The following is a 14,093-nucleotide window of genomic DNA, read 5'->3' on the forward strand; positions in this document are numbered from 1 at the left end:
CACGGAGCAAATTATCTTAATGATCCCGGACTTGTCTTTTCTCATTGGCAGAATTCAAAATGCCATCTAACAACTGGCTAATAGAACAAAACCAAGTGTATTAGAACTCGCTACAATAAGGCATAAAACTGCTGTGAGAGGCTCTTTGCAGTGTCTCTGAAGGGGGGCATCAGAAGTGAAAAATTAACAGGATTTGGAGTTCTGGACTCAAGTGGTGGGGGTGTGCCTTTCAAAGCTCAGAACTGACCAGGATCTGGCAAAGGTGATGTGCCTAGCAAATCTGGATGGTTATAAGGTGAATAAGTGAGCTACTTGCCTAGGTGAGCAGTCTATTGTCTCCAATAAATTGAACTTCGGGAATTTCTTACCTTTTCCTGGGACAATCTACGAAGTCATGCTGACATGGGCAATTCACAGTTTCATCTAAGCATGCTAACACAGTCTCAATTCTCACATCTATAAAATGGGCATAATAGAATTTCACAGGTAGTGTGAAAATTAAATTATGTAATATAAATCACTACTAAAATATATATGGTGGCTGACTTTTATTTTTATAATTATTTTTAAAAACCAGTTGAGGGGCACACGGATAGCTTAGTCCGTTAAGCGTCTGACTCTTGATTTCGGCTCAGGTCACAGTCTCAGGGTTGTGAGATCGAGCCCGCATCTGGCTCCACGCTCAGCCAGGAGTCCGCTTGAGATTCTCTCCTTCTCCCTCTATCCTTCCCCACTTCTCTCTAAAGTAAATAAATAAAATCTTAAAAAAAAAAAAAAAGTTGAAATTTGAGCCTTGTCTCATTTTGTTTTTCTTCCCTGGTTTCAAGTTTAAAGCAAACAAAGATAGCATGCTTCTCTTACCTGTTTTTAGTTGTGAGACAAAATGCCAAACCGTGTGATGTAAAAGGATATAGGAATAAAATATCTGAATAAAGTGTGATTTATTAGGATCTCAGGTCCCCTGTCTTTGTTAGGCAAATTTGTCCTCAAGTCAACGCATAGTAATTATGCTAGTGTACCAAATAATGTTCAATAAACAAATAGTGACATCTTGTGGCCTTTTAGCAATATGCTGCATTTTAAAGCAACAATACGGAGTATAAAAATCTAAAGACTTGGGGTGCCTGGGTGGCTCAGTCGGTTGAGTGTCTGCCTTCAGCTCAGGTCATGATGCCAGGGGTTCTGGGATAGAGCCCCACATCTTCTCAGCAGGGAGCCTGTTTCTCCCTCTCCCCCTGCTTGTGTGTTCTCTCCCTCTCTCTCTCTCTGTCAAATAAATAAATAAAATCTTTAAAAAAAAAATCTAAAGACTTCGTTAATACCTGTGAGGGGGAGTTCTACACTTCTGGGTTGACGATTTTAAATACATCTCCTGTCTTTACTAGAATTAGAACAGAAGAAAATCTCGTTTGAAGGAATGGAAGTACAGATACATACGTATAATGAAATACATAGAAATATATTTAAGAGTAAAGAAGGCAAAGGTATTATTCTCTTCATTAGACTATTCTGAAATGGGATGCAGGTTTGTGTTACTTGCTAGATACATTATTGGTATTTCAAGATTTTATTGTCAAACATATAGAAACACTAATTTCACATGAAACAATTTTTTTTAAAGATTTTATTTATTTATTTGAGAAAGAGAGAGAAAGAGAGCCAGCACAAGTCGAGGAGAAGAGCACAGGGAAAGAGAAAAGCAGGCTCCCCACTGAGCAGGGAGCCTGATGTGGGACATGATCCCAGGACCAAGGGATCATGACCTGGGCCAAAGGCAGTTGCTTAACCAACTGGGCCACCCAGGCACGCTGAAACAGAAGTGTTCTTTACTCTCTATATTACAAATCTCTACAGTGAGTAATTGTTCTTGAGAGCATAGCTATGAGAGCTTGTTTTGAGTACTAGCAGAATCTTGAGAAAAATGAATCTTCATGGTGTATGGAAATTCTCCTCCAAATATTTCAGCTCGTTTTGTGCTGTCTCTCGGAATGGAACACCTGCCTGTCTTCAAACCAACACACACATGGACTTTAAATTCAACTGTGTATGTGTTTCCTAAAATCTTCAGAATTATCAGTTAGTTTAAAAAATAAAATACACATTCATAGCTCATATATTATAAAGCTTGTGGTGAACCCTTCTCCCCACTAGAAATAATTTAAATTTAAATGTGGAAGAAAATTTAAAACTTAATAAGCTCAGTGTTAGAATTTAGCAAAGAGCCCTTCCTGTCTTCCCTTACTACTTGCTTCAACAACATCTATTAAGAGCCCACTTTTTGCAAAGCACTGGTTAGACACGATCAATGATATTGCCTTGTTGTTTTATAGAAACAATAATTATTTTCTGTCCCTCTAATTGTTGACCTTACTGTCCTTTATTTCCATAAACACCTTTGCTGCACCACACAATGAAAAATTTACTTTTATAGGACCCCAAATTTTCCAGTACTGATTGGAAAATAAGTTCAGCCATGCCTTATACTATTAATGTATCAACAACAAGCATACTCAAAGAGGTGAACATTTCAGGAATCTTGTAACTGTGAAATTGGTATAAAAGACCCTATATCCTCAGGTACAGAAGGGTCTGCTGCCCTGTGTCTGAGCCATGCAAGGTGGGGTCCCAGGAAACAAGTGTCTGCCTTTTACCACCAACCTTTGCCATACTACTGAGAGGTCCAGGGATCCCCAAGATCATCATATGGTGTGAAATTTAATTCTCTAAGTTAACTCTACATGAGATTTCATGCTCTGTTGAGAAGTACTTTAATTAGTGTTAGTATCTTAAGCTAAAGTGCACCTCTTTCTTTCCTTGTAGCCCCAATTGCTCCAGAAATCACATCTGTGGAGTATTTCAACAGCCTGTTATACATCAGTTGGACATACGGTGATGACACAACTGATCTCTCCCATTCTAGAATGCTACACTGGATGGTTGTTGCAGAAGGAAAGAAGAAAATTAAAAAGAGCGTATGTTTCTTTGAATCCCAATATCGGGCATCTGAACATTCATTTACATAAACTATTGAAAACTATTAAGCAAACATTTATGGAACGTTAAACAAGTGTCTTATGTCTGTTGGCACTATTTTAGGCTCCGATGATAGGACAATGAAGAAAAACTCTAATTCTTCCTTTCATAGAGCTTACCTTTTAATCTTTAATAATGGGTTATAATAGTTATAGCTAGTAATTCATTTATATTTAAAGTTATGATTTAAGCTTTTGCTTCAGGATGTCAAACATTTTCAAGAAAATCAGTTAATATGTTTTGATATTTTCTCCGTCGATCACCAATGCCTAAATATTTGGGTATGTTGGAAATACTGATTTCTTTTCTTCCGCTTTATTAAACTTTTTGACATTGCATTAGTTAGGGTAGAGACTACATTACTGTAAAAACAAACAAACAAACAAAGATTGAGGCTCAAAGAAAATAAAAGTTTGTTTCTCTCATGCAAGCGCAGGACTATCAGGGCACCTCTGCTGTAAAGGTCAATCATGCAGGGGTCCAGAGTCTGTCTGTCTTGCTGCTCCATCTACCACGGAGCATAGGTGAATCTTCATAGTCATGAGATCCATATTCTAGCCTGTGGGGAGAGGAAAAGAGAAGTTGTGGAAGCCCAGCACTTACAGGGTGTGGACAGAATTATAAGCTGCTCGTGTGACTTCCACTGATGATCGATTGGTCAGAAGTGGGTCCCATGGTCCCCTCTAGCTATAGAGGAGACTGGGAAATTTCATCTTTCGTTAAGAAGCCAGGTGGCTAGAAACAGGATTAGGTTTCTTCTGAGCTTCCCAGCTAGGGCTGAGCAATGTCCACATCAGTTAACAACCTAGCAAATGCTTTTTCTAAAATTCGCTGTGAAGATGAGGAAGAATATCAGAGGAATCCCTATTTCACATAGAGAATTCATAGAAAAATGTTCTGATATGTATTCTGCATGTTCAGAGCTACCTTGGCTCAGTGGAGGCATTTATATCATTTTCAAAGGAAATAAAGTATCCATAAGGTTGTAATCAACTGTAGGTCGATTGCACAAGACAGAGAGGGAGCGCCTGCCGCAGCCCTGTCATTGTGTGGAGAGGCAACCTAGTTCAAGTTCATTAGAAGTTTAAACCCCCCATTTTGATGGCTCTTGCAGGTCACACGCAATGTCATGACTGCGATTCTCAGCCTGCCTCCTGGAGATATCTACAACCTCTCCGTAACCGCTTGCACGGAACGAGGAAGTAACACCTCCATGCTCCGCCTCGTCAAGCTAGGTGAGAAGAATGCACACGGGTGTGTGCGTGTGTGTGTGTATGAGAAAATAGTCACGTCCAGAGAACTGGCGTTTGCAACTCTTGACTTGTCATGGTCTTCTCAATTCAGTGAAATAACGGAAAAATGGTTCACTCTCTTAAAAGCGCAAAATAAACATGTATACTACTAAAAGAATTAGGTTCAACTTAATACAAGTTTCTGTGAATGGAATTTTTACTCTGCTGAGAGACAGGAGTGTTCACCATCCTTAGTGAAATTAGAGAAACCAAGGAGTCTGAGGAATTTAGAGGAGACGACATTAGAGATTATCTAGTGTGTTGTTCTCAACCCTGTCAGACACCATCATTCCCTTCTCATAGTAGCGTTATGTGATGCCCTCTTTAATATGTCAGATGGAAACTCGTACATAAAACAACCCACATATTGATTTTCTAAGTTGATATAATGTCCTAACCCTAATCTAAAACCAAGATAAAAGAAACAAATGTGTAACAAAATCATATGGATTCCCTAGGTATTCGTTCAGATATATTTCTTCTGTAAGTCATAATGAAATTGCCTAATGATGACACATAATTAAAATGAACAAGCTTGAGTTTCTAAGAAGCAAAGGAATCGGTAGTTCTTCCATACAAGTATAAAAGTAAATGAAATAACTGAGCAAGCATAAATACAGGTGGGCCCTTGAATAAAACCTAGCGTTGTGATAAGAGACTAGATGTATTTGCATTTGATGAGAGAAAGAGGAAACTAACCTTAATTAAAGTAAAGAGAACCTGCCAAGAAAAATAACGGGCTGTGGATGAGGGAAAATGAGGGAAATATAATATTCTTGCAAATGAGCTAGAAATTATTGTGTAGTGTCGTGTCAAAATAATTATTTATATTATGAACTACAACTGGGAAGTGATACTATTTAACACAAAACACATCTTCTACATTCAACAGTCTTCCATGTAGTGAGGTATACATTTAGTTTCGGATACATAAAGGGACCTCAGAGATAATATTCCATAATCAGCAGCAGGCAAAAGAGTCTAGATTGGCGAAGAGTTGCGGGGTAGTCAGTGTACGGGGGCAAGCTGGAAATGAATGCACTTCGATGTGTCATTTTCACAACAGACAGCTCCTTTCCATATTTCGAAAATGAAAAGTATAGAGAATAGCAATACAAATATTTTCGAAACACTTAATGCAACTTACTGACATCACTGTTTCAGACGTCTGCTAATTTAGACTCTGTTTCTAAGTCTATTCAGAAGAATGTCAAATTGTCACCGTTATTACACGTGTGCAGATGTGCAGCTGTAAGTAAAGACGGATCCAGGGTGAGGGGCGCCTGGGTGGCTTGGTCGGTTAAGCATCTGATTCTTGGTTTTGGCTCAGGCCATGATCTCAGCATCATGAGATCGAGCCCCATGTCGGGCTCTGCACTCAGCATACAGTCTGCTTCAGATTCTCTCCCTCTCCCTCTGCCCCTCCCCACTACATGCACGCTCTCTCTCCCTCCCTTTCTCTCTCTCAAATAAATAAATAAATAAAATCTCCAAAAGAAGAAGAAGAGACTGATCCAGGGTGTTTTATTAGCAGCTTAAACACCCTGAGTAGCATTGCTGGCAGTGATGTACCCTTAGGAAACTCTTAGAAAATCCCAAACAAAACAAAACACAGTCTTTCCTTCATTTCCCCAATAGTTGCATTTCTCTATAATTCAATGCATAAGACACTAAGTCTTAAATCTTTTTGTGTGTGTGTGTCTAGTATTTGCCATGGCAAAAGTTAAATTCTTGCACTGGAATGCTTTAACATTAAATAGGTAGTTAGAAATATATAACACATATGGTTTATCTCATCTATGGAACATAAGAACTAGGAAGATCGGTAGAAGAAGAAAGGGATAAAGAAGGGGGGGTAATCAGAAGGGGGAATGAAGCATGAGAGACTATGGACTCTGAGAAACAATCTGAGGGCTTCAGAGGGGAGGGCGTGGGGGAATGGGATAGGCTGGTGATGGGTAGTAAGGAGGGCACGTATTGCATGGTGCACTGGGTGTTATACGCAAGTAATGAATCATGGAACTTTACATCAAAAACCGGGGATGTACTGTATGGTGACTAACATAATATAATAAAAAAATATGATTATAAAAAAAAGAAATATATAACACATTAAATAGACACTATGGGCGGAAAAAGAAAATTACTGAATAATTTGTAAATAACACCTTAATTCTTCTTGGTGACAAATCTCTTCTTAATTATTTTACCTAACTTCTTGAAAAAATTTTCCAGTATTATCATGTGGTTAAGTACTCGCAGTTATATTTATAGTGGATCTGTACTGGTGTGACATTACAAAGGTATGTGGGATGTAGGACAGGGGACAGTTTTTCCATTTGGAGCTTCCTTGATCATTTCAGGACATCTAGCACTTCTGCTTCCTATCCACAGAAGGCCCGTTAGCAACCTTCCTTGTGACTATTAAAAACATTCCTGCAAATTTACAAACACCCTCCCGCTGAGAAACACAAGTTCAATTTCATTCACTGCAGGCAATCTGCTCTTCTTCCCCAGCAATCTATACTTCAATTCTAGGAACGTGGAGATCACCAGCTTCCAACCTTGTATGATCTTCTCTTAAGAAAAAATTGCCTGCCTATCCATTCCAACTGTTGTGTCTGATTTTTTTCCTCCACGGATATAAAAATCAGTTCAAAACTTGTGTCCGGGTAACTGGAATTGCTTAAAGATTATGCTCATCTTCCCCATGCCTTTCTTTTCTGCAGCTTCATGATCACAGGAAGCTGTGTTTCTTGAGTCCTAGCTGCTTTCTCTAACTCATCTGGGTTTTTTTAGTCTTCCTTGAGTTCAAAGGTAGGTCTTACCAAAGTAGCATTCAGTGAACCGATTGCAGGCTTCACTGTGATTTTTATTCAACATTATGGCTTATCTAGGATCAGGAGTATGAGTTAAAGTCATGACCTGGTACAATTATACTCACACTACATAGGAGTAGGAGTAAAAACCATGATAGTTCCCAAATTTATCACGAGCTTTTGAGCCTCCACGTCTCCCTGTTGGTAGATGGATCTACCTAAACCTCTTTAGAAAGACCCTTCAAACTTTTCAAGAAAAGACGGCATGTTTCCATACAAATTATTTCTTGGAATCAGTAAGGTTTTCCCTTTTGTGATCTATATGTGAGATAAAATGTTGCCTCTATACTGTTCTTCTCTGAAAACAAGACAATGTGTATATAATGGGCCTGAACTCAGACTTTTTCTCCCCCTGAAAACTAAATAACCTCACTTCTTATCCATTTGTCTAAAAGTTTGTTTTCTATTCTACTAATCACATTATTGTGTTTTTGCAGCTCTTCCAATTTCCCATAACACACAAGGCCTTGTCTACTTCGATGGTCAATAGATACTCATCAAACCACACTGCAACCACAGAACTCAAAGTTGAAAATAATATTGCAGGCTTTACCTTTCAGAGAAGTAAAATAACATTTCACTTTAGTAATAACCGATTGCAGGCATTTTTTATTTCACAAAACTTGCTCTAATCACTTTATGTTTCCATATAGCATGTGTTTGGTATACACAGAAGTCATATTAATTCTACTTTACAGAAACATGCAACTTTGGCACAGGTTGTTAGGGCTCATTTGAATCAGAATGATGTTGTTAGAGCTGGGACCAAAGCTGGTTGGGCTGGGGTGCATGGGTGGCTCAGTCAGTTAAGTGTCGGACTCTTGATTTCTGCTCAGGTCATGATGTCAGGGTGGGGAGATCAAGCCCTGTGTTGGACTCCAGCTGGATGTGGAGCCTGCTTAAGATTCCTTCTCTCCCTCTCCCTCTGACCCCCCCAAACAAACAAATAAACAAACTGGTTGGGCTAACCTTGAGTTCAGTTTTCTGTGATAAAAGCCTCTTTGCAATGGCTCTATTTGCCATCATGGAGGGCGGGATCGACATCTGTGGAAAGAAACCAGGCTACCAATGAATCCAGTATAATATAAATTAATCCAAAATGTCATGCACAAGGATAGAGAGCCCTCAAAACAATTGCCAAGGATTTTCAACTATTATGTCATCAGTAAGCACCCACAAGAAGACATCTACCAGCCGTGGTGCTTTTTGCAGGGCACTGAGCCAGTCATCCTATTAAGAATTTAGGTTGCCAGCAGTCTCTCGGTACCATGGTGGTGTGTGATGAGAGCTCTCTTTGGCAGTCAATACAAATGTCAATCAAATCTGCACTAAAATGTATCATTTTACAAGAACTGATTGGTCTACATGCAACTGTGGCTTCAACCAGCAACCAGTCACAACTTCTGGTCTTGGGGAATCTACTTCAAACTCTGGGGCAACTTTGAGAGGATTTGGTAAGTTTATATCAGAGGATCAACCATTTTAAAAAAAGAAAAAGAAGAAAAGAAAGGGAAAGAAATAGAGATGAGAAGTGTTGGGCATATCACAAAATAGCTCTATGGTAGTGGAATATACATTCATTCATTCATTTAACAAATACCTACTGAGAACCTTCTAAGGATTGCCCAGATGCCAGACTACTTGTAGTAATGAATTCAAAGGGCTACTTTCAGTTTCTGTTCGCAAGGAGCTTATGATCTACTGAAGGGGGAGATGGTAAGAAGTGCCATATAGCGCATTAAAACAGGGTAGTGTGGACAGATTGTGTATGCAGCAAAACCTTTCTCTAAGGAAGCAGTGATGAGAGATATGAATAACAAGAAAGGATCTGGCTTGAAAAGTTTGGGAAAGGGCATGCTAAGCAGAGGGAATAGGCAGAGGCCAGATTATATAGGATTTTTAAGAAGATGGTTTTGAGATTTTATTTTGAGTGCAGTAAGAAGGCATGGAGAGAATTAAAAATAAACAATCTAACATTTTTAAAATAATCCCCCTGTTTGCTCAAGGGAGAAACAATTGTTGGATCACCAATGAAGACAGGGAGACCAATTAAGGGACCATGTGTCCAAAGCTTAAAGATAGCATTCTAGGGACACCTGGGTGGCTCAGTTGCTTGGACAGCCAATTCTTCATTTTGGCTCAGGACATGATCTCAGCGTCATGGGATCAAGCTCCGTGTAGGGCTCTATGCTCAGCATGGAGTCTGCTTGGTATTCTCTCTCCCTCTCCCCCCCCCAATTTCTCTCTCTCTCAAATGAATAAATAAATCTTCAAAAATAGCATTCTAATTCAATAAGTTCCATGGGAAATGATAGCAACTTTGACTTAAGTGGTAATAATGGAAATGGAGAAAAATGGACAGAATTCAGGAGTTATTTTGGAGCTTTTGTCCACAGAGATTTCTGATGGAGTGAAAATAGGAAATAAGAGAAAGGGAAATTAAGAATGACTTCTAGACTTTGCTCTTGAGCAACTAGGGTAATGGTGGTACAATTCACTGAGATGGAAGACTAGAAAATCTAGAAGAATAAATTGGGGGTAGGATGAGAAGCACAGATTCTTCTTTGGACATAAAAACATTGAGAGGACATCCAAGTACAGTTGTCAAAATGATTATTGTTATGTATCTAAAGATGAGATTGGGGAGAATTCTAGACTGAAGATATAAATTTTGGAGTGTCTAGATGAGATCACTAACTAGTAAGCAGAAATAGAAAAGAACCACTCCAGCACTTAGACTTTGAGCAGGGGAAGAGTCAGCAAGAGAGACTGGGAAGGTACAGCCAGTGAGGTCAGAGAAAACCAGAAACAGAATGTATACACCACCATTGTCAAACATCTACAGTATCCTGACCACAGCTGTGTTCAGACAGGTTCAAGATAAGGAATCAGGTAACTTCAGCCTTTTGAGGTGCTAGGAGATATTTGGAGATAATTTAGTACAATGCCTTCATTTGAGCAACTTGGGACCTAGAGATATTTGACTTTACACATTATTGAGTCTGGGTGGAGAAACAGTGATTCAGCCCTTTTTATCCATCTGTTGCTTATGTTTTCCTGGATTTGGAGTGTATTTTTTTCTAAAAACTTTATTTTTTAGTGAACACTTGTAACAGAGCAGGGAGGAGTTTCACACCCACTTGGGTGGCTTTCTTTGTTCCTTTTTTGGAATTTGAGTATTAATAACATTAGCTTGATTTTCTCAATCTCAATCACGGAAGGTTTTATATAGATTAGAAATCTATATAAGTTAATAAAATAATAAAATTAATTAATTTATTAATAAAATAATAAAAATATCAAAATAATAAAATAAGAAATAAATTAATAAAAATCTATAAATTAATAAAAATTAAATAAAATTCATTCTATCCATCAACAAATATTTATTTAGCATTTACTATGTGCTACATACTAATCTAGGTGCTGAGAATACAGAAATGAACAAAACTGACAAAATTTGCACCCTCTTTCTAATAGAGAAAAAGAGATATTAAACATAAATACAAGGATGCCAGATGATGACACACATTATGGAGAAAAATAAAACAGTGCAAAAAGTGTTATGGGGAGTAGGGTGCCATTTTTGTAAGGGTGACATGGGTTGAAGGTGGTTTTTCAGTCAAAACCTGAAGGAGGTAAGGAAGTGAGCCAAAGAGATAACTGGGAGGTTTTGTAGGCTGAGGAAATCACAGGTGCAAAGCTCCAAAAGCAGGAGTGTACCTGCAAGCTTCAAGGAAAAGTCAGGGAGGCAGTATGGCTAAAGTGGCAGGAACAAGGGGAAGAGTAGTAGATAAAAGGACAGAGAGGTAACAAGGGAACAGATCATGTAGGATCATTGAAAAGATGCTTCATTCCAAGTGAGATGATACTCCACTGGATGGTTCAAGTGATGGAGTCTCATAACCTGACAAGCTTCACAAGATGACTTTGGTAAGAATAGAGTGTTCAGAGATCAAGGTAAAATGGGAAACCAGGTAGATAAGATGACTGTAGATCTGAGTTACTACAGATAATACCAGTTTACACCTGCTATTCATCAGTTAAAGGCCACTCTCCCTCTTTTGCAATCCTTTTCTTCCCCCAAAAGTATATCAGTTTGGACACTTTTGGTAAATTACATAGTTACCTTAAACTTAAGAGGCTACTGCATCTATCCAAATAAGGGATTGTTCACACCTGCCTCAGGGTGGTAGCTGTGAAGGTGATGAATGGTGCTCAGATTCAAAATGTACCTTGAAGATGAAGCTGAAGATGAATGAACTAAGTAAGTCTAGGGAGATGCCAAGATCTGCGGCATGAGATGCCAAGATTATGGGAGATGCAGATTTGGGCAAAAGACCAGAAGCTGAGGATTGGATGCATCAACATTTGAAGCTGTCTGTTAAAGAACAGATATTGAGTGGACAGTTAGATAAAGGAGTTTGGATTCTGGGAGAGTTCAGAACTGGGAAGTATAAATTTGAGGGTAGTCAGGAAACAGACTTGATGAGGTTATCAGGGAATGAATGAAGGAAAAAGAATGCAATGCAAGGACTGAGCCCTGGCACTCCAGCTTTAAGAAATGGAGGTGGCGTGAAGGAAATAGCCAAAGAACCTGAGAAGGAATGGTCAGTGAAGTAAGAAGGACCACAAAGAAGTGTGATGTCCAAAGAACCAAGCAAAAAAAGTGCTTGATGGATCAACTTGTCAAGCCTGCCGGTAAGTCAGGTAAGATGTGGAATGAGAATTGACTGGTGATGGGAGCAACCCAGAAGTCATTGGTGATTTGGGGAGGAGGCTTTTGGGTGGAGTGTGGTGAGGACAAAATATGTTATTAAGAGTAATTCAAGAGAGAATAAAAGAACAACTGAAGACAGCTGGAATAACGGAAGAACTTTTGAGGGGTGTGATTATAAAGAGGAGAGAAAATGAGCAGGAGCTGAAGATAGAATCCAAGGGTTTTTATCTGTTTGGTTGGATTTTTCTTTTTCTTTCTATTTTTTGAAGTGGGTGGAAACAGCTTATCAATGAGCTAATCAGAATGATTCAACAGAACAAGGAAAATTGAGGGGGCAGGATGGTTAGAGGTGACACTCGTTAAATGACATCCTCGCTTGGGCCAGAAGTGGCAGGACCCTGGGTGCCACTGGAGGGGGCGGCCTGAGACTGGGTGAATCTGTAGTAAAGAAGAGTGACAGGGTATATGGGCCCCAGTGGGGTAGGTAAGTCAGGTGGGAGTGATGATGGAAGCTTGTGGAAGATTTCTCCTACTGACTTCTTACACACACGTGTTCTTTAGGTTTTCAGAGGCTCATGATTGCCATGCTAACCCTTCTTGTAGAGTCCTCCAAGCCAGCAGCCTCATGCCAGCATTATCCTCTGGGTTGGGCTGCCAGGCATGTCACTGTTTCATGGCTCCTTCCCTCATCCTGAGACTAACTGATGCCCCTTCTCAATCTCTTTCTCTCTCATTTCTCACTGTGGTCTCTTGAGTTTCATTGTCATTTGTCAGCTGCCCACAGCCAAGCCACACAACTTTAGCACTTCCTTCAAAGCACTTCTTCTGCATACCATAGAGTGACTTGCTGAGTTTGTAGGTTTCTGTTCAACATATTGGAAGAATCTGGATGATGGACACATAGGGCCATGACTGTGATGTCCAGCACTGATCTCAATGTACGAGCAAGGGCCCACTCTGGAAAAGTTAGTCTTCTAGAAAGAGGAACTTTTCAGGACCCCCTATCATCCTCAGTTATATGGAAATGAATGACAAGCACCCACATTTTTAGGGAGGAATCCAGGTGTAGAAAGGACCCTTAACTAGGTGTAGGGAGGTCTGGATCCCAGTTCTTGCTCTCACAGGCAAGTCGTGTTACTTTAGAAAGTGGGTTAGGGTTCCTGGATTTCAGTTGCCTCATCTATAAAGTAAGGGTCTGAACAAAATGATCTTTAATGTCCCTTCCAGTTTTAGAATTTAGTTCATACCTGAGTTCAGAGTAAAGGCAAAAGTAAGAGTAGTGACATTTTTCTAAGAATTTGGCAAAAATAATTCCTAATGAAATAAAAATGCTAGGTAAAAAAACATATTCTTGGAACCGAAAAAGGAGGAGGTCAGAAATGTTGTTTTGAAACTAAGTAAGGTTAAATGAGAGCTTTCTTTGAAAAATTCTACTAATGTTTCGAAGTTACTAGAGCTGGTAAAATCATAAAAACACCCAGTGACTCACAGAAGGGGATTTTATACTAGCTATCATTAAGCCATAAAGAATTTATTTTAAATGTAATAGAAATCACAGGTATTTCTAATTCCTGAGAAAATACTATGTTTTGCATATGGAAAGGGCCTGAATATAGTATAATATTAGCCTGAATTTTTTTTAATGTTTCCCCATGTTGTTTTTAAATGTTCTCATTACTTCTTAAAAGAATCTCTGTAAATTGACAGGAGAATAGGCTTAGTAAACTTTGAATCTAACCCAGGTTGCTGTTGTTTAATATGAATTTTCGTCTTCTTAATATCACTGCCTACCAATCTCAACTCACCACGAATAGTTTCTCTAACACTTTTTCCCCCTTTCAAATGGTGCTTTTTCTTTTGTGGATGTTGTTTTTGACCAGGCTGTACATAATTTATGTGGCTTGCACCGTGTAAGTCACAAATGTTTTCTTTGACCAAGTTGAATAGAAGTTAAGCTTACACTCCTTAAGGAAGAACTGCCTGCCTTGCGAAAAATGAAAAACAGATTTATTTAAAAGGCCTACAATACTATAGACATGCAAAGCAAATTGCTGTCAGTGATGCTGAGGATTGAAATCAGATTTGATCATATCGATCATTTTTTACATGTTTTTTCTATTGAATTCCCCTTATCACCAATGTCACACATTTGTAGAAGGACTCACCAGG

General features: G+C 39.0%; 1 protein-coding gene across 1 annotated transcript in view; it reads left to right on the forward strand.

The window, feature by feature from the left end:
* Window positions 1-14,093, forward strand: part of PTPRO (protein tyrosine phosphatase receptor type O) — a 228,824-nt gene that overhangs the window by 160,647 nt on the left and 54,084 nt on the right. The window contains exons 8-9 of the mRNA XM_034645993.1: window positions 2,821-2,972; window positions 4,148-4,268. Of these exons, the coding sequence (XP_034501884.1) occupies window positions 2,821-2,972; window positions 4,148-4,268 (273 nt within the window). The remainder of the gene's footprint in view (window positions 1-2,820; window positions 2,973-4,147; window positions 4,269-14,093) is intronic.

This window comes from Ailuropoda melanoleuca, chromosome 16 (assembly GCF_002007445.2).
Source record: "Ailuropoda melanoleuca isolate Jingjing chromosome 16, ASM200744v2, whole genome shotgun sequence".
In the NCBI taxonomy this organism is placed as follows: Eukaryota; Metazoa; Chordata; class Mammalia; order Carnivora; family Ursidae; genus Ailuropoda; species Ailuropoda melanoleuca.